Source organism: Nyctibius grandis, chromosome 18, assembly GCF_013368605.1.
Source record: "Nyctibius grandis isolate bNycGra1 chromosome 18, bNycGra1.pri, whole genome shotgun sequence".
In the NCBI taxonomy this organism is placed as follows: domain Eukaryota; kingdom Metazoa; phylum Chordata; class Aves; order Nyctibiiformes; family Nyctibiidae; genus Nyctibius; species Nyctibius grandis.
The window spans coordinates 8516877-8537088 of NC_090675.1; the positions used below are offsets into that span (position 1 = coordinate 8516877).

The 20212-nt window shown below is 39.5% G+C and overlaps 1 protein-coding gene across 2 annotated transcripts; it reads left to right on the plus strand.

The window, feature by feature from the left end:
• The first annotated feature begins 141 nt into the window (after positions 1 to 141).
• Positions 142 to 18379, plus strand: GDPD1 (glycerophosphodiester phosphodiesterase domain containing 1). Of its 2 annotated transcripts, XR_011049452.1 has the most exons (11): positions 142 to 350; positions 4923 to 4965; positions 9044 to 9179; positions 9860 to 9905; positions 11226 to 11344; positions 11995 to 12084; positions 13157 to 13290; positions 13977 to 14036; positions 14664 to 14715; positions 15292 to 15523; positions 17655 to 18379. XR_011049452.1 is itself a non-coding variant. In XM_068415587.1 (10 exons), exons 1-10 carry the CDS (start codon positions 215 to 217, stop codon positions 15412 to 15414), a joined length of 939 nt encoding a protein of 312 aa, XP_068271688.1. In that variant the 5' UTR covers positions 142 to 214; the 3' UTR covers positions 15415 to 18379. The 2 variants fall into 2 exon arrangements, 1 of the variants encoding a protein (XP_068271688.1); XM_068415587.1 differs by having other exon boundaries at positions 15292 to 18379.
• Positions 18380 to 20212: the final 1833 nt, after the last annotated feature.

The following is a 20212-nucleotide window of genomic DNA, read 5'->3' on the forward strand; positions in this document are numbered from 1 at the left end:
TTGGCGGGAAGGGCGGGGGTCCCCCCGCGCCTGCGCGCTGGCACCGCCTCCCGGCTCGGGGGCGGGGGGGAGGCGGTGCGGCTGCGCGGCCGCAGTGGCAGCGGCGGCCGCAGTGGCAGCGGCTCCCGCAGCGCCGCCGCTTCGCTGGGAGCCGGCTGCGGGCCGGGCCGGGCGAGGCCGGGCGGGGAGCGGGGCAGCCGGCGAGGGGCGCAGGATGTCGGCGACGCTGTACCTGCTCTCCACGCTGGGCGGATACGTCCTCACCTCGGCGCTTCTCCTCAAGTGTCCGGGGCTGCTCCACCGGCCCAAGCGGCAGCGCTTCCGCTGCCGGCACATCTCCCACCGCGGCGGTGAGTGAGGGGGCGCGGGGAGGGGGGGGGGTCCCTGCCGGCCGCAGCCCCGGGGGCGCCGCTTCCCGCCTTCCCCTCAGGCGGGCGAAGGCTGCGGGCGGCCGCTCCCTGAGGGCTGCAGCGCTCCCCGGCTCCGGGCGCTCGGGCTGCCCTGAGCCCCGCGGGACGATGCCTCCCCGCTCCCTCGGGACGCCTCTTGCCCTGACGCCCAGCGAGGGCCGGAGCCCTGTCGGGAGGATCTTGAGGGGCTGCTGCGCGGGGCCCGGCGCTCGCAGCGGGCTCCCGTTAAACCTTCCTCCCGCAACCTAATTTTAGGTGCCACCTGCTGACCAGTGCTTGGTTTCAAAGCTGAATTAATCTCCGAACTCAAAACGCGTCAGCCGAAATCAGCTTGTTTTACGTGGGTTCCGATCGTGATGGTTTCCCTCGCAAACATATATATTTTTTCTTCCTAATGATTTGGTGTTACGGTATTTCTCATCCTAATGAGCGAGGCGGCTGACTGTTGCTTAGATCAGGTACAAAAGATGAATCTTGCTGCCTCTAACTGCCTGTTTGCTTTGGTTTCTGGTTTCAGAAGCGATGCAGTTCGCTGTGACTCTCTTCTTGCTCCCCTTGCTGTTGGAGACGGTTAAGGGTTCAGTGCCACGGTAAAGCGGGTCCCATTTTGGGAGCCTTGTTCCCTCAGTACACCTTGAGCCAAAGCCTTGTGGGTAGGCTGGTTGCTTCTATCTGAAATAGCTAAAAGATGTCTTCAAAGTTTCTTCTACCTTTTCCAAAGCACGGGGAAGGAAAAAAATAGAGCAAGTCGTATTTTCCTGTTCTGTGAAGATCAGTTCTGCGCTTTTCCCTGCTGCCTCATTCAATTCGTGAAAATAGTCAGTTTTCTAGTAAACATTTTTCCTGAAATTCTGTGGGAGATGTCAGATGCTGAGTTCAAACAGTTTTCAGTGTCCTATCTAGAGCCAGTTTATGCAGTGTTTGATCACAGTTCTAGCCAATGGTCCTTAAATGCTGCTACTGCCTTTTGAATTATTAAAATGCAAAAATTAGAGCGGATCTCCTATAGATTTTATTACTTGCATTTCTTTCATTTAGTTTATACAACAGATTAAGTTTCTTTATAACTACAGTCTTAAGTGTGGCATAAAACGCACCTTTTGGGTTGGAATGTGCGTATTAGCTGTTTCCTGGTAGGTGCGTATTTTCATTCAACGAACAAAGGTTCTCAGTTTCAGCTGTTACCTGTTTGTTAATTTGCAAGCTATTAAAAACTTGCGGATGACTTTGTTGGAACTTGGTATGATCTCCTTAATCTTCTTTTGTTCTCACTTCTTTGCAGTGACCTTAGTTAAGGTGTACAGCCCTAAGCCTAGAATGCAAGTGTTTCAGCCAGTTGCACTAAGCACCATTAGAACAATAGGAAAGCCTTACTCAATGGCAGGATTATTCATCAGGCATTCAGAGACAAAGTCCACGGTCTTCAAATTGTTCCGTGTCCGGATGTATACTGCGAAATACACCTATGGTAGAAGTACAACCCTTAACATCTCACCAGCTTTTTGCTCATCGGGTACTATGAGACTGAAGATCACTTACTCTTTAGTCTCTGTAGTATTTACCTTGTAACTTAAATTCTTGTGCGACTTAAGTTCTCATCAGGCTTTAGTAATGCTGTAGCTTTAGATGCAGTGTCAGGTTTCCTATCGCATTACTCATGTCAACTTCGGAGATCAAGGTAACGCTTAACTTGTTTGGCTTTTTCCTCTCTGAGCTGAAGCCTTGTATGTGAAGTTTTTAAGTCTGTGGGTTTTGATTTTGCTTCTTTCTTCATGCAAGAATTTTCTTATCTTAACTTATAGCTCATCAGTGGAAGCATCCCTGAATTATTTCTTTATTTCTGCATAATTTTAAAATCGGTTATTTCTGCAATCAATAATTAAGTCTTGATGTTCTGTGTTAGAGTCCTCTGTCATTGCCAGCGGCATCGACTGGATTGCAGAGCCTTTGAGACAGGGTAGCATGATGATTTTTACAGAATGACAGGATAGTTGAGATTGGAAGGGACCTCTGGAGATCTCTTGTCTAACCAGAGCAGGGGCAGTTAGAGCAGGTTGATCAGGACCTTGTCCAGTTAAGTTTTGAATACATCCAAGGAGTCACAGAGTTTGATCACTCTTAGAATTAAAAAAGGTTTTTTTTCATATATTTATAAATCGAATTTCCTGTATTTCAGTTTGTTCCCATTGCCTCTTGTCCTTTCCCTGGGCGCCACTGAGAAGAGTCTGGCTCAATCTTCTTTACTCCCTCCCATCTGATGTTTATAGACGTTGGTAAGATCCTCCCAAGCCTCTCTTCTCCAGGCTAAACAATTCCAGCACCCTCAGCCTCTCATCGTATGCAAGAATCTCACATCCCTTAATTTCCACAGCCCTTCTCTGGACTGGTTCCAGTAGATCCATGTCTGTCTTGTACCGTGAACTGGGCACGGCACTCCAGATGTGGTTTCACCACTGCTGAGTAGAGGGGAACAATCACCTCCCTTTATCTGCTGGCAGCATTCTTCCTAACGGGTTTCTTTGCTTACATTGGGGGTAAAAAACAAAAACAACAGAACTTCTAAGGGCCATCTCCTTGAGCCAGTGCTCGACATTGATTCCCTCGTGTCCCATGGTGGGAGTAGGCAGTCATAATGCCTGGATGCGGCCGTTTTGGCTCACAAGATGCTGAAGTATGTCAGGGAAGGTAATTTCTGCGTGGGAAATGCACCAACGCAAAGGGACAATACATGAATCTGGAGGTGCGTTTAAGTAAACGTCCAAAGCCCTTCAATCAGCCCAGCTTTTTCATTTTTAAGGAAGGAAAATGATTCAGTACATCAAACCACTTGCTTGTCGTAGTTCCCTTTTCTGAGTGTGGTGTGTGAAATCCATGTTGCTGACTTAGAATTCACATTTCAGCTGATCTCTCAACTTCTTTCCCTCATTTCCGCAAAATACAAGTCAGGCATAGTTACCGACTGGTTGGACTCCCCATACCTACCTCCCTAAAGTGTGACCTATTAGAGCAGTCACTTAAAGTTTTATTTTTGGAAATTTCTGCCCAGAAAGGTTAGGTTACTGTTGTTCTGTTCACAGATTGAAGACTGACTCAGTTTTTTCTGCCTCTCTTGCTGGTCAGGATGTATGGGCTGTATTGTCACAGCTGCTAAGTTATCTAAAACCTCAATTTTATTGCAGTTAATTTATAACTAATCATCCAGGTCCTGTGCAGGTTTTTCCTATCTGTTAGGTGATCATCAGAAGTACCTGAGATTCTCATGCTCTCCTCTATCCCTCGGTCCCTTTTGCCACAGCCTGTTCCTAGTTTTGCAATCAGATTCCATAAAATACTGGTGAATGTCTGATCACACAAGCTGCTGTGGACTTAACCGTGTTGGTTTACGTTAAACCATGCAGATTTTGTCATTGTGATTCTAAGTCAATTAAGTCTTTCATTTTGTAATCTTACCAATGCAAACTAACCTGATAACAATTCTAAATTGCTGGTTGTGCGTGCATAGAATTGCATTGCTTTCATTAACTGAGCACAGACTTAGAATCTAAGTATGTACTGGTAAGGTGGTGTTAATAGGCAAGGCCTTAATTGAAGCTCTTATAATTGTTGTTTACAACGTCTGTCATTCATTACTGTCAAAGAGTAGGTAAAATTTGCATAGATATCCTCATCAGTATGTGTATCTTCCTGAAGTTGTTTTGGTTTTCAGTATAGAATATTGCCTGTTTTCTGTGGGATGGAGAAGGCACAACCTTTTCCAGTCCTTAACCAGGCTGATTTTCAAAGATTTTTATGTAGAGAATGATGCCTTAAGAGTTGCAGCGTTTACTCCTGCCTGAGAGAAAATTTAATTTACTTGTCCTTTCATTTCTTAACTGGAGTTGATGTGTGTTTCATTCCTGGTGTGTGAGACCTCTCTTTGCCAGCAGCATAAACCCCCATTGACAGATCTGTGCTGTTTCAGGAAGTATCCTTGCACTGAAAAAAGAGGTTATCACCTCTGAGCATCAACTGGGTTATGCGTTCAGGGAATATCAGCTTCAGAGAGTCTTGGGCGGGTTTTTTTTCCTTGGGTGTGGATGGGATTTTTTCCCCCTCTTGTCACCTTTCCTCTTATTACTCCCAACTCCAAAGTAGACTTTTTGCATACACTGTCCTATGCCTGTGGAGCATATTGCCATAGCCAAATACAGCGCCTTTAAGGAAAAACAGGGCACCCAACCTCTGGTAAAATAAACATTTTATTTTGTATATTCAAAGTGTTATACAAATCCAAGATGTCTTCTATTTTTTTATTTTTTTCTTTTTTTTTTTAATGGTTTTGCCTTAAAGTCCTGTCTCTTGGGTCTCCCCAGTAGGTTAGCAGCAACAGGGATTTCTGTCTCTAGCTTCGTACTCATTCCTCCAAATATTTCCTCAAAATATGTCCATTTTAAAATCCATTATTTTTTATTTATTTCCACTGGGATTGAGGGGAGGAAAAGGATTTTGTACATGTTTTTGTTATTTTTGTAGGTGCTGGAGAGAACCTGGAAAACACGATGGCAGCCTTTCACCAGTGAGTACAAATGGAACCATTAATGCCTAAATTAACCGTGTTCTCATTGTCTTTAGTGAGTGAAGCAATCAAGATAGACAGGACTTCCATCAGTTGTTTGGGGTACAGTCTCCTGTTTCTGAAAGTCACCTCTCCCTTGGGTGACTCCTGTGGATTGCTAAACATTACTTCAATTTAAACAAGAAGGAATTGGGATACCACAAACTGTCATTTGTACACAATAACATGGTAGACGACTGGCAATTGGAAATAAAACTCCTGAGGCCTGATTCCTCCTGTCCTAGCTAATAAAACATGAAACAATACTGCTTCCATGTTTAATGGCGATCGCTTCCATTAATTTAGTTACGAAAAATAGCTTTATAATGGTAAATAATATCACACAGTTTTTTCTAGGTACATTGATGTTTCTCAAAAGGTGTTTCAGGTCATAGCCTATACCAATATACTAACTGGCATACAAGGCTGGATTTCAGGAAGTCTCTATCTGTTCACTGCTATTATGGCTGCAAGCAATTCTCTTGGATATTCCACAGTTTCATGGTGTTCAGTTCCCTCCTCTATATAGAAGGTTATTAATTTGTCTCCTAGAATTATTGTGCCTGAAATCCTAATGTTCACTAACTTCTAATATACCATCTGTAAAGCTTTTAAAAATGTTTGTGTTATGTTTTTTCCCTTCGTACACATACTTCATTCAGACAATGTGTGAAAGCCTCTTATCTAGGGGTTTAAAATGGAGTTGGTACTGGAAAGCCCTTTAAGCCTCTAGCATTTAAGTAGTGAATTCTAACAAGGTTCTGAAAGGCATTTGAAAAAGAAGCATATCTACAACTCCAGCTGCCAATGAGCAGTGACTAAATTATGAAGGCTTCTCTTTGCTTTGTTTTTTTTTTAATTTGCTTTGTGCAAAGTAGCCTCATCAGTTTGCACATGTCCTTGCAGACTGAGGAGTGCCAGCTTTCCCAACCAAGCAGTGCTATTGAAAGTACTGCAGTATTTTCGATCTCCATGGAAGCTTAGCACAGTTTTGTGGGCTTTTTTCCTGCTGGCCTGCCTGTTTTCAAGCCTGCTACCACACTTTCTGGAAAGTGCTTCTTTTTTTTAAGCATTTCTTAATTTTTGTTTAGCATCATACTGGGTTTATATGTATGGGGCTTTTACAAAGAAGGTTATACCATAACCTATTTTGATTTCATTCCCAGAAGTAAGCTGTGGTATTTAGAGGAAGGACTGTGCTAGGAGTCAAATAATGTTTTGTGATAATACAGGCATTTGTCTGACTCTTCTGACCCTTTTAATTATTTTATGACTACAGTGTAACAAATGCATTAAGGTCCACTTTTTGAACTCATCGCAACTGCCAACAGCAAAGTTCAGTTACTTCTTTTGAAATTGTCTTGGCTGAATAATAAAGGCATATTACTTCTGCAGAAAGCAGAGTCAGAGCGATTACTTCGCATTAGGCAGTAGAAAGTCTCTGGCTTCTTCTGTGGAAGGGTAAAGGCTTTGTCCTTCGCATCCGCTCATTCCCATCTCCACTGGTAAGCTAGCAAAAGGAATTGGTTAGAAAACTGGTGATCTGCATGGTGAAAAATCAGCTGGATTGGCTCAGACAGCTGGTATGAACTGATCAATTTATGATCCATCAGATATTGCATGAAGCCAAAGAGAACATGCCTGCAGGAGCTGTCTGCAGGTTTGGACAGGCAGGTGGATTTGACCATCCCAAAGAGAATGCTTGTCTGCAACGTAAGACCTACACCCTTGCTTTTGCTTTGTTTGTTTACCCTATTGGTAATTTCAAGTTCTCTACTAGCTTAGCTTACAAATATCCTGGAAAGCAAATATAAGCTTTTTGTACCAAAGACAGTATTTTTGTTTGCATGGTAAAATACCTAATAGATTTTTTTTTTTTTTGCTGTAATCATGTTATACTGTATTTAAATGCTTTTGTGATGGTTTTAGATTTTAAAGTTATTGATTTTAAGCCAAAAGAGACACCTGCAGTGTCTTAAAGTATTTGGGGATCTGGCATAAAAGATGTCATAAGAATTTAATTTAATTTAATTGTCCCTAATACAGCCATGTACTTTAGCATTGTCTTGACAGGAAGCTGCTAAGTAAACTCTCAAAGATATTTTTCTCATTGTATTTCCTTTTCTTTTATGAACACACTTGGTTTAGAGAGAAAGATTTAAATACTGTAGTTACAACAATAAAAGTATGTGGTCAACGTAGTATTTATAAACTCTATCCATTGTGCTACATTAGGCCTTGCCTAATGGTATTTAGTTTCCAAGGTAAGGCTTTTCTTATGTATTAGCTGGTGTGCCCTTTTACTTGAAAACAATTGGGAGTTAAACAAAGCAAAGAGTTCTGTCATCCTAATTTGCAGATGTGAGTCTGCTTCACAACTTGAGTTCTGGAGCAGTTGGATCTGAATCCAACACGTTCTTCTGAATCTGGAGAACATCTGGAGTCTGCTCTGGAGCAATGGAGATTTGATGTGTTATTACAGAGCTGCAGAACAAACTGATTTCCAGCTGAAAAAACACAGCACTTTAAGGAAGCTTATTTGGCAGCAAGCTGCTAGTAGGAGCCTGGCAAATTCTCAAATTTGTTAACAAGGCAAGTTGTTGTGCTCCTTTTTCCACGCAGCATCAGTCCTGACTTTCTTAAGCAGTAATATTTCTAATAAACTTTGCTGGTTAAATGATATTAAGTGGTACTAGATGGGAACGTCTTCTACAAATTTGGCAAGTCTCCTGCAGCATATTTGCAGATGCTTTTCCTCGGGAGGAAAAATTACACAGAACAGGCTGTGTGTCTTCCATATGTAATAGGATTTTGTTCCTCTCCTAATTCTTAATTAGTGGCACTGGAGAACAGTTAACAAATTGGTTTTAATTTGACAACCCCCTTCTTGATCATTATCCCAGCTGGACCAGAAATTGTTTTAAACACTTATGGGAGTATATTCTAATTTTTTTTTGTTTTTTTTTTTTATTGCCTTTGTGAATATTTATGGCATGTCTGTACTTTGGCAGTCAATAAAGCCCTTTTCTTAAGGAAAAGGCTGGTACTGAAGTCGCAGAGCTTTGTGTTCGGTATAGACTGTACTCATGGATGTCATAGGTTTGTTTGTAGGTGCATGAAAAGAACAGACCAGTGTTTTGAAGGAAGTGTTCAGACTTCAGGCCGAGACTTTGAGCTGTCTCCTGGAATGATACCTTCTGAGTATCTTTTCTAATGAAATGAGCAATTCACTTCTCGTTGGAGTAAAACTTAGTTTTTCTGTTCTGGTGTGAGGTTTCTTGCACTTAGGTTTCATCAATATTATTACCACTCTCTGCTTTCTTTACTCCTCCTCCTATGAGCTAAGCTTCTATAGAGTGGATTTGGGATTGGATTAGAACTTTTCAAAGCAGTGGACTGGAACAGGAATAGCTATTTTTCTTTGAAACATATGACTGGGTGTTTTAGTAGTTAATTTTTTTAAAATCTAAAATAAAAACTTTTTCATTTAAATAATAATATTTTTTTTAAATGCCCTTTTGCTAGCCAAAAAACCCAAAAGCCTCATTCCTAATTTCCTGATCCATCCATTCCTGATTAACTTAAATCAAGTAAAAAAAGCCTTTCACATCCCTGTCATTTGTTGTTTGTGCTTACCACAAAATTCATTACTTCTTCTTCCAGTGGTAAATGTGCTAATACTAATAAACATCACACTCAAAATTCTGAAACAATACTTTAGAAGTAGGTTTCTCAGTACTGAGGTGGTAGGCTGCAATCAACAGGTGTGCTACTTGATTTCTGTAGAAGACAGAGCCAAAGCTCCTGAGTTCAAACTCCATCTCTGATTCACAGTATGTTGTTTATTCTTGCATCAGCTTTCCCACTGCAGCAGAGTTATTTGCTTCTTGCTTTGCAGCAAGGTTGTGAGGATTCATTGCATCATAAAGCACCTAAAAGTACATCCACTGGGATTAGTTTAATTGAATAACGTGTTTGTGTTAGGTTTGAACCTGTACAAAATACGTGTGTGGTTCAAGGCAGACTTCTTTGCTTCCAGTGCGGTTAATATAGGAACAGACATGTTGGAGCTAGATTGTCACCTAACGAAAGATGAGCAAGTGGTTGTGTCCCATGATGAGAACCTGAAGAGATCAACAGGAGTTGATGTCAACATATCCGACCTCAAATACTCTGTAAGTTGAAGAAAAAACATTAATGCTGGATGATGTTTAAAAACGCATTTGTAGAGTGGCTGGGGTGGGCAGGAAGGTTGTGTGTATGTCTAATATCTGAAATCTAAGGAGGGGATTCGTCTTGTCTTACTAAAAAAAATAAGTTAACTAGGCTCCCTGTGTAGTCAAGGAAGAAAACCCAGCACGTTTCCAGGGGGTGATTAACTCTGTCCAATAGCAGGTTGGATGAACAGCTTTCTGGAGGTGGGCCTGTTTTGCCATACTGATGACAAAGGAAGCTTAGTCAACAAGCTCCTTCTCGTGTGACTAGCTTTTTAATGCGAAAACCGGTAGATGAATCTCACCTGCATTGACAGTTTTAAAAGCCTGTTTTTGCAGAACTGTTTTTCCACCTGATATTTAAGTGGAATTCTCAGAATTTTCAGACAGGCGTCTGGAAATGTTTTGCCTTACTCAGCTACAGGTAACACAAGTCTAGGAATGCCAAATAGTTCAAGTAAGAATGAACACCGTGCTTCTAAATAACTTTTTCGGCAAGAAGATTTAAAAAAAACCATATTTTTTTGTCTTTAAAGATAACTAACGTGGCTTATGAATGATAATTTTTTTGTCTTTTTTGAGAAAAGTCATGATCATACCCCTGCATTGGAATTAGTGTTCCATTTCCCTTTATTTTTAAGGAACTTCCACCATATCTCTGTAAGTTGGATGTCACGTTTCAGAAAGGTACGTTTTTGTCTTTTGCTGTTTCAATTACAGTACCAGTAACTGATTTTTCTATTATTGTAGTGTGGTAATTTCTTATTTTGGCAAAGGGAGTAGAAAAGTGGATTTGCTTCTATCAGTATCTTGATAAGAAAAGTTTTAAAAGGAAAATATAATACTAGCTTCAGAAAACAAAATAATTTTTTTCATACCAGTTGGCAGTGGCCAAGTTTAAGATGTAAGATACCTTTTTCCAAGTAAATATTTCAGTTGTTTGCTTGTCTTGCAACTGCTTTCCAGTTCCCTTGTGAGATCTTCAGAGGGTGCTGATTGAAAATTTGTTGTTCTGAAAAACGAAGAGAATGCAGAAGAGAGTTTCTTTACAACTCAGATGCCGTTGTGCTGATGCACTCTGGGCTTGAAGTACTATGAGATGTCAGAATATACAGGCATTTTCAGAAGGGTGAATGGAAAGACTAGTGCTTACTGTATGTATTACTTTAAAGTTCAGGACCAATATTGCTGCAAGAGAGGAAAACCTAGAAAAAGACTAACCTGTTTTCTTGTGAAAACTGTGGTTCGTGGGACTATAATTTGAATAAAACATACAGGCTAAATTTGAGAGCACTTCCACCCAGAAAAGGCTACCAGAGATGATATCAGATGTGTTTGCTGGCTTGAGGGGCTTTGTGACTATCTCGTGTAGCCTTTCCATATTTGAATTGCCCAGCAACCAAATTTTGTGTTAAACATTTCTGTGCAAGATGGTAAAATACTTAAAATGCACCAAGGTGAGATCCATGATGTGTTATTTTCACATGTATATATCTTTTGTTTATGTACAGAAATACAAAGAGATGGCGAGAGCCTTCAGTTAATTTCCTAGAGCCACAAGCAGTTTCAGACAATAAAATCTGTGGGAGTTGCCTTCTGTTCCCCGTACTCATGCTTCTCCAGTAAATTTTCCTAGAAGGAAAAGTTTTTCTCATTTGATCTTGTTTCATATTAATCTCGTTGCATTTGGTGTGTGGTAACTGAGCCTGTGTTTGCTATTTCAGGATTTTAATGATGTCTGCACTCCTACTGTTGCTAAATAATGACTGAATTTAATGAAATGTAAACCTAAATGTGAATATGCTCAGGGTATTTGCATTATGGAAGTGAGCTTGCCATAATTAATTACAGCTATCCAAGTGAAGTAATTTTTTTTTTTAGTTTAAAAGTGTGATAATTCTAGGAACTATGTATTTTTAATTTTATGATATGTTCTCTGACATTTCAGCGTTTACATGTGGTGTATTAAAAATGGTCACAGCAGTGACAACTTTCTTGTTTCCCCAGAATGTCACTGCGAGGGAAAAGACAACCGTATTCCACTCCTGCAAGAGGTGTTTGAGGCATTTCCACAAACTCCTGTCAACATTGACATCAAAGTGAACAACAATGTGTTGATCAAAAAGGTACATGAAAATCTGCACTGAACTCGGACTGAATGTCATGTAATGATGTTGAAATTCCAAAAGAAAAGTTTCTTGGAGTTGCTAGCAGCCTGTGACACTAAAATCTGTGTTCGTGGACTGCTTCATCCTTCACATATTAGATCTTGCTCCATGTATGAGGTAATACAGAAGACAGAGAAGTGATCTTGTGCAAGATGCTCAGCAAACAGCTCTTTACTGAGCATTTATCTTGACGTGAAACTGATGCTACACTGCTAGTGCCATGTTTGGTTTGTACTTCATATGAAGGGTCGTCTTATAGACTGTTGCCTACCAGAGCATTGTAAAAACATTATGTCAGTGCAAAGATAGTGTGTATTACAGAAAAGGAAATCTGCTTGCCTTCAGATACTATTTTGCTATCTTGTGTTCTTAAATTCTCTAGGGTTTTTTGTAGGTATAATGGTCTGTCTTTTTATCTGTTGACCTGAACGTGTGTTTCTTTCCAGGCAAAGCAGCACAATCATCTTAAGATGGGAGAGAGTATAGAAGAGCTATCTTTTCTGTAATGACTTATGTAGTTGAAAAGTAACAAGTAGAGTTTCAGTTAAATAATTCTGCACGTAATTTTCCATGAATACATGTTGGGGTTCTGCTTTTTTGTATTGCAGGTTTCAGAGCTGGTGAGTCAGTATAAGCGAGAGCATTTGACGGTATGGGGGAATGTCAATTATGAGATTGTATCAAAGTGTTTTAAGGAGGTAAGAGTGGGTCCAGCTAAGCTTCGTTCTTGCCTGCTTGTTAATGTTGGGTGAAAAAATGTACAGAGAAGCACCCTGTAAATCAAGATCTAGCTACCTATGCCAGACTTTCAGATGTGATGAGAAATTTTGCATTTAGACTGTATTCTGCTTACTACACTGTTACTGTAAATCAAGCACAGTTAACACCCATATACTCTGCAGTAAAATACTTGAGGAATTAAGCTTAATCATGTTTTATTCTTGTTCTATAAAATATAGTGTGTTATGATTTTATGCTGGGAACTCTTAGAGCCTGTTCTGCGCATCATTCACGTGGCACAAAAGCAGTTTTTCTAAGGATTGCTTATTATGTGTTTCTTTTTATGAAAATAATGGATGTGGCCACTAGTTGACACACAGTTATATTGGTATAAAGCTGTTTTACAGCTATAGATTCTATTCCTCTTTGTGCTGAGGAATTGTACAATTTAGAATTAAATTAAAATTGTGCTTAGTCTGAGGGAGTTACGCACCTGAGTGAAGTTGATCTGGTTGAGAGTACAGATATTGTTCTGATTTATCTGTGCAGGACAACACACCGTTTCCTGCCTGAACAGCAGTTATAGTTGTTAATTTTCATAGCATCAATGCACAAATATTTTGGTTCATAAACCAGCATCTTTAAAAATGTGTTGTGAAGTGAGTTGATGTGATATCAAACTGTAATAAGTCCTGTGCTAAAGCACAGCTTATTCTTTGTGGTAATACTAGTCTAAGACAAAGTGCTGTGTAGCGTCATGCAATCTGGAAAGATGATGAAGGCGGGTACAAAAGCAGTACTGCGACCAGTGAAACTTCACCTTCTCAGGTCCCAATGTCCCTTCAAATTGTGTAAAACTTTTGACTGGATTACAAAGCTACCAGAAAGAGTAACTTAAATTCAGTGGCAGGCAAATCATAAACAGTTGGCAAGCGTAATCTTTAGGTGCAAGTGCTAAACTTTAAACATGCATTGATGAGTAAATTTAATTGCAACAGACTCAACAATCTGCCAAGATAATTTAGAATCTTTCTTTCCTGGTTCCTGCAGAATGCTGACATTCCCATCATCTTCTGTTTGCAACGTGTCCTCCTGCTTCTTGGCCTGTTCTACACTGGTCTGCTGCCTTTCATTCCTTTCAAGGAAGAATTCCTGGAAATTCCTATGCCTTCAATCATCCTCAAGTGAGTTAGAGTCTGTCTGTGGGTGCTGCGCTGAAATTATAGTAAAACGAGTGAATGATAATGCCAGCTTGAGCATTGGTTTAATCAGTACCCTCAGCCTGAGGGTACTGGTTTGTTAGTTTAGGCACTTCTGTATATTCCTAAGAGAAAGCTATGCCAATCTTCTGCTCCTCTGTATTTAAGCTGTCTCTAGCCAGCTCCGAGTTACTCAGCGTGGGGTGCCTGTGTGTATCGGTGTTTCCTGTTTACAACATCTCCTGTAAATACTGCCTTCATGCAGCTGCCTTTACAACGCACTTGTGCTGATGCCATCTAGATAGTCATATGTAGCCATGCTGGACAAATAACTAATTCTTGCACTTTTCTCCCTCTTTCTCAAGAACAGACTAGTCTGTATAAGGCCAAGAGGCAAGTCAGTAATAGGGTGGATATGACATATCATGTGCGCTTTGTTTCTCATACTTTACTCCAAATGCTGCTGAATACCCAGCTCTGCCGCTTCTATTATATGCAGCACATTTCTCTTGTGTAACCCAGTTCTAAGTCACTGTCTTAGACAGTGAAATCACTGCTCTAATTTGAGAAACTGCAAGATTAATTCCTCATGTTCCTTTTGCAGGAACATCTCAAATAATGTTTTAATCTGTGCTCTGGTAACCTTTTTTTTTCCCCCTCTTTCTCAACAGGCTGAAAGAACCACAGAAGATTACAAGAAGCCAGAAATTTGTTATCTGGCTAGCTGACACGTAAGATTTTGATCTTATTAAATTTTTATTTATATTTTGCCTATATATTAACAGTTGGCTCAAGCAACTGAGACTAACTATTGCTATAGCTACTTGTTATGTTGTAATTTTTTTCAGTTTCTTCTAGCTTTATTGTCAGTGCAGCATAAATCATATTCAAATCTTACGTAGGTGTTCCCGTATGCTTTTATTTTTCATACACTGAAACATACTGAGGTGCCGTGACAGTGGGCGTTATTCCAATTTAGTCTATTTAATTTCTGTTGTTTGATTTCTTGAGTGGCCAGTAGAGTTTTCTTGTCTTCTGGTGTGAAGGACAAAATCTCTTCTGAAAGCAAAGGGATTGATTCATCAGACAGGGTACAGGGTACCAGGAGGAATGTGCTGGATTTGATCTTTGGAAGAGTTGATACAAGTATCCATAGCTAATGCAAATTACTGTGTCTGTGTTAACCAGTCTTCAGTTACCTGAACTAAAAGTTTCCTGTAATCAGGTTTCTGCTCACTTTCTTGTGGAAAGCATTGAATTTAAATGCTCTATGGAAAATTTATTGCAGAACATCAACAGACATTGAAAATTTCATCTATACTTCAAATTCTTAAATAATATCTTTCTCTTTTCTGCAGATTGCTGATGCGCAAAGCGCTGTTTGACCACCTCACTGCTCGGGGCATTCAGGTACAGTGCTGCAAAGCTAAAGGAAATGTGTTTTTAACCTAGTGAGAATTTGAACCAGACAGATACGGCCTTAAGATGGGTATGTTCTCCCCAACGTGTTCTGTTGGGTTGCTAGGATTGTAAGTTGCTTTTTTTGCTTCCTGAGCAATAGGTTATGCTGTTACATTTGCAATTCTGTAGTTGCAAAGGAAGAATCATACGCTTGGAAAAAGACTCTTTAATTTAAATCCCTTTAAGATTATTTTTCTCTCCACTTCAAACTTAAGCCTACAAAATCTGCTAAACTGCTTACCTATTTCGGGCTTTTCACAAAACAGTATTTTGACTTTTGGAAATATCTGAAGTCTCAGGTAATGAAATGGAGTCACCACTAGAAAATGCCCCCTTTTTGGAGGGCAAGGGGGGAGAAGTTGGGTAAGATTGTGTGCATGTCTTTGGCATCACAGTGTAATCATTTATCATTTTAAATATATGCGGCAGCACCTCTCTTACATGAAACAATTTAGGTCAAAAGTCACCTTTCTTTAAAATTTGAGTATTTCCTGTAACAATTTGTCTCTCTGTCCCATCTCTTAGGTGTATATTTGGGTACTGAATGAAGAACAAGAATACAAGAGGGCATTTGATCTGGGAGCAACGGGAGTGATGACAGACTATCCAACAAAACTTAAGGAGTTTTTACACAATTATCCAGCTTAAAGGAAGAAAACCAAGGAAGTTCTTGCAGAATAGATTGTGAGACAAGGATTTTCTTCGTTTAAAAAGAAAAAAAAATTGAGCAGCATACACAGATCATGTTGTCTGAAAGGTGTAGTTGGATGACCTATTACCTTGTTGTCGAGTTGCTACCTAATGTAAATGCTGTCTATTTATTTTAAAACTATAATTACATAGTTTACATTTGTAAATAGCTCATTTAGCAACAGCACACTTCACGATTAGTGATGACTAGGAAGAAAGTTGCTGAATAGGATATCTGTAGATAATAAACATTATTTTACCTGTCACAAGTGTTCCTAAGCAGATGTCAAGACGTGTCAGTTATTCCAGTTATATGCTATTGGGCAGAAATGAAAGAATTTCTGGAGGTGTACGTTGTGTGTGTGCGTTTCTTGTGTTGCTTTTAGTTTTCAGATAAGCTGTAGGGCAAAAAAGAAAAACCACGCACAGGAGAAATAGAAAGCAGAATCTGTGACTAGCCAGATAGTTTAGCCTGTGAAGTGTAGTCAGTAAAGGCAGTCACTTTTTAACCAAAATTAACTCACTTGGTCAGTATAGATTTATTAAATTATTGATAAGAATGTTGGGCTTGAGTTGCAACTGTATTTAGACCCCTTTCTGATGTGATGGTAATACTGTGACTTACTGCTCAAGGTCTAAATACAGCATTTAAGCCAGATTCTGGGTTTGGCACTGAGTTCTGGGTCTAGGTTTGCCACTGGTTCTGACCTGCCTGTCAGGCTACCATGGCAGGGCACTAGCTAGCCTTCCAGAAAAGAAGATTGCACTTATTATAGATTACACTTACTTTGAAATAGTCTTTTCACAAAGGAAGCCAATGTTTTAGAAGTGTTTTGCACATTTGTAGTTCAAACATCTGTTGGCGTGATGAATGGGAAGTTGTTTTTAGGGTGAGGGACCAAAGATGACTGAGTTTGGTCAGGAGTTTCAGGAGCAAATTAAAATGTTCCTATTAAATGAATTCGCCCAGAGCAGTTTTATATGCGTACTTATAAAAAGAGCAAGTGTCAGTCTAGGATATGTGTAAATCTTAGTCTCCACAAAAATACATTCAATATTCATTAAGTTTGTGTGCATGGACAGGAAATAACTTCACTGGCTAAAGCCAGGAAACCCCAAGTGTGATGGAATGGGGTTAGGTAGGAAGGTATGTCTGGAAGCTCACATGCTGTTCTGTCATTGTGAGCAGGTGTTACATGTGTGTCAAACAGATTTGAGCCTGCAATGCCTGTGTGTTTTGGTGTTGTCATGTTAATGGTAGGGGTTTTCAGAAGGAAGTTGATTACTATAGCTTAATTATGCACAATGACATGTATAAAGCTCAGTCATTTAGTCATCAGATACTGCTGGAACAAAACTATTGTTCAGTGATAGTATCTACTTCTTTAAGGAACTTAATGTGAAAATGATGGATCTTAAATACAGTAGCCAGATGCAAGAGTATATTTACTGCAAGGTATACTCACTGTTGTAAAAACTCTTAAAATAAGTCATTTTTTCCCTTGCTAGCTCAGATTTGGAAGGGCTCTTATTTCACTCCACTGGCTGCTGTGCCGTACTTAGAATCATGGAGCATCTTTGCTGTTTCATTATGTCTGTCAGTAGGCTGTCTGTTAGATCATCCAGTCTATCTGGATGGATAATATTTGTTTCTGCATGATAATTCCTTTCTGAGGAACATTTCTATGTGAATGAAGTGGAAGAAACTACTGCATTTATGATGTAAGTGAACACGTGGTGATGGTGGCAAACGAATTAATGGTGTCCTTCTAAATATCTGCCTGGTTAAGATGGCTGTAGATTCAATTTCCTCTTAATTTAATCAGGCTTGTTGCTCGTTGAATGGAAGAGAGGAAAACGTAACTTCCTAATTGTTCATAGGAAAAAGGATGAAATTATTTGTTAGGTGCTAATCTTCTTGTTTCCCTTTCAGACCAGTTCTGTCTGGTCAGATAACTGCTAATAATTAGTCTAGTCATAGTTCTGCCTGCTTTCTAGTAGTCACAGAATAGTTATAGAATAGGCTGAAATAAGGGATGACTTAGTTTCTCTCAAGTTTCCCTCATCACTGCAGAAATAAACTGTTTTGCTTTATTCTAGATTGAATGAGAAAACAGAGTTACTGAAATGACTGTGATTTCAAAAAAAAATGAAATTTTTAATTCAGTTTTAATCTTTTTCCTCTTTCTCTCTAGCAGTGGTGTTGGAAACTTTTGCCTTCAAAGATCCTCAACCATTGATCTTCCTACACCTGATGTAGCTTTTGACTGTGCTGTTTATACATGACCTCTCTTTGATAAATCTGCTACTTAATATCTGAAATTTGAATGAGTCGAGTTACATGGGAGGGAAGGGGTTCAGTGCTGAAAAGCTGCTGAATTTATTCAGTCCCTCGTTTGGGCTCTAGTACAAGAGCTGAAGTTTGATGTCTTGAGACAGATAATGTTGCATGGATGAGGCTGTGAATCCAAGCACCAATGCACAGGGCTTAGGCCATGATAACTGTTTGTAAAAACATAATATGGAATTGAGGTAACTGTGGAATGTTTGTTCTATCAAATCATTGTTTTGAATATTCCAGAATTTGCTGTGTGATTTTTAAACCACTTGTACAGAAAAGCATTTATTGAGAACTTGCACAGCTGTCCAGGAGGATGTTCAGTTAATCTCTCTCTCCAAGGAGAGATTGTTTTCAGGTACTTTTAACTCTAAATATTGTTTAACACTTACTGTGTTCTCAATCCTATTGCAAAATATATTTATGTATGAAGGATGATGCATGTATTCCATGCACTTTTAATTTGCAGAAAGTCTTGTGGACCTCTTTAGCTCCGAATCTATGAAGTGATTTTTTTTCTTTTTCTTGTAAAGAAAGATTCATGCTCTTGAAATGTGACACATTAAAACATCTTTGCTCATAAAAGATCTGAAACGAAATACTTGTGACTTCTTTGCCTAAAAGTATAATTTCTGAGATTATTATATTTATAGTGTACTAAACATTGAACTTTTGATGGTGATCTTTTTGTGTGGATAGGGTTGCTGAAAAGGGGGGGTATCTTACATACTCTGAATTTTTAAGAAACTTTTGGCAATGACATTGGTTTTCTCTTATAGTAATCATAGTATCTGCAACTATGTGCAGCTAAATGAAGCCTGCAGAGGACTCAAGCCTGCCTTCTCCATGTGCAGAGGAACTTCTAAGTAAAACTTTTGAACTCAATTCCAATTTGATTTTTCTAGAATTTATTTTAAGACAGAAACAGCAGTAGATGAACTTGATCAACAGTAGTAGATAAACGTGATCAGAAGTGGTCTCCATATGTGATGCTAGAAAACAGTGCGGAGGATTCTGCTGGTTCAGCAATGCAGTATGTGCTGTTGCTTCATTGCTTCCAAAGACCTGTCTGCAGAACAGGCATTGTGTGCTTCAAAGCAAGCACCTGTCTGTGCACCTGAAAATTCAAATAATCAAAATTCAAGATGGGAGAAGAGTGGGAAGGTGTACAAATTAGATACTGAGCTCTTGAAATTTTACTGTATGTTATTCAGCTTGAAGTAGACAGGTCTTGTGTAATAATGGTAGGGGGAGAAACAAGGATGAAGATCCCAAGTGTCTTAACTATAACAACATGCCAGGAGAGCCAATTCTGTGAATGTGTTTTTGGCATCGGCATCTTTCAATGTAAAGAACTCTCAAATTCTCTCTACTTGTCTATGATTGTAGCACCTTTAACTTAAAATGGAGTCTGTACTTCTGTATGGATGAAAGCAGGAAGGTGAAAAGAGCCAAGAAATGCTTCTTATTTTAATAATATTTTGAGAAGTATTACATATGCTAGTGTTTTGGATAGCCATGCTCAAAAGTAATTGTGTAAGGGAGAGCATTGGCCTTTGCTTTGCACTTCAGTGTAAAAACGGCTGTCAGCATCAGAGCTGCTGTCTAATTACTTATTTTTAGAAATCATGATCCTTAATTCCTAAGCACAGTAATGCATGCCTAAATAAATACCAGCTTTTTTGGTTGGGGGACATGTCTTCTTTTTTTAAAAAATACTCTTTGGCGTTTATCCAATTTAATGGTTGGTGGCCTGATTCTGGCAGTGTTACAGGACTATCTGTGTGTGTTTATAATGATATAGCTCAGGTTTTGCAAACACTGACAAAATCATCTTATGTAGCTGGTTCTAGACATCAACTCTGACCTATAATCAGGCTCATTAGTTTAATTACAGAATGTAGCGGTTCACAGATGTGGAGGATATTGTATCCTATCTAGGTATGTATATAATCTCTGAATTGAATGGGGGAGATGAAAACGTTATCTGTGCATGGGAAGTACCATAGCAGAGGAACTGGCCTGAGTGTGACAGGAGAGCCTTCGTTGTGAAAGGGCTTTATCTGCTTTTTTCACTTGGTTAACAATCATAATTTTCTATTTGGTCTCTGAAATGGTAAATACCTGGTAATTTAGACTTAATTTACAGAAATGGCCTTACTGTGGCCCTTAAATTATCCTGAAATACCTTTCTGTAATGTCTTAAAGATACTTTTGTTCTCATTAACTATCTCCCACACACAGCAAGTCTTCTACCTGCTCACTTTTGCAGAAGACATGTAAAAGATTGTGGATGATCAATGAAAGATCAATGGATGATGGAGTATGAAAAGCCTTTGACAGCTGACAGGTATCTGCTTCTGAATTGGGGTCAGGAAACCGTGTTTTGGGTATATTCAGATTAACAGGTTCTCCATT

What these genes read in the sequence shown, in the direction of transcription:
- GDPD1 (XM_068415587.1), top strand. Translation starts at nt 215, where the DNA reads ATGTCGGCGACGCTGTACCTGCTCTCCACGCTGGGCGGATACGTCCTC. An exon ending in TATCAAAGTGTTTTAAGGAG is followed by an intron (nt 12,085 to 13,156) that starts GTAAGAGTGGGT and finishes TGGTTCCTGCAG; the next exon opens with AATGCTGACATTCCCATCAT. An exon ending in ATGCCTTCAATCATCCTCAA is followed by an intron (nt 13,291 to 13,976) that starts GTGAGTTAGAGT and finishes CTTTCTCAACAG; the next exon opens with GCTGAAAGAACCACAGAAGA.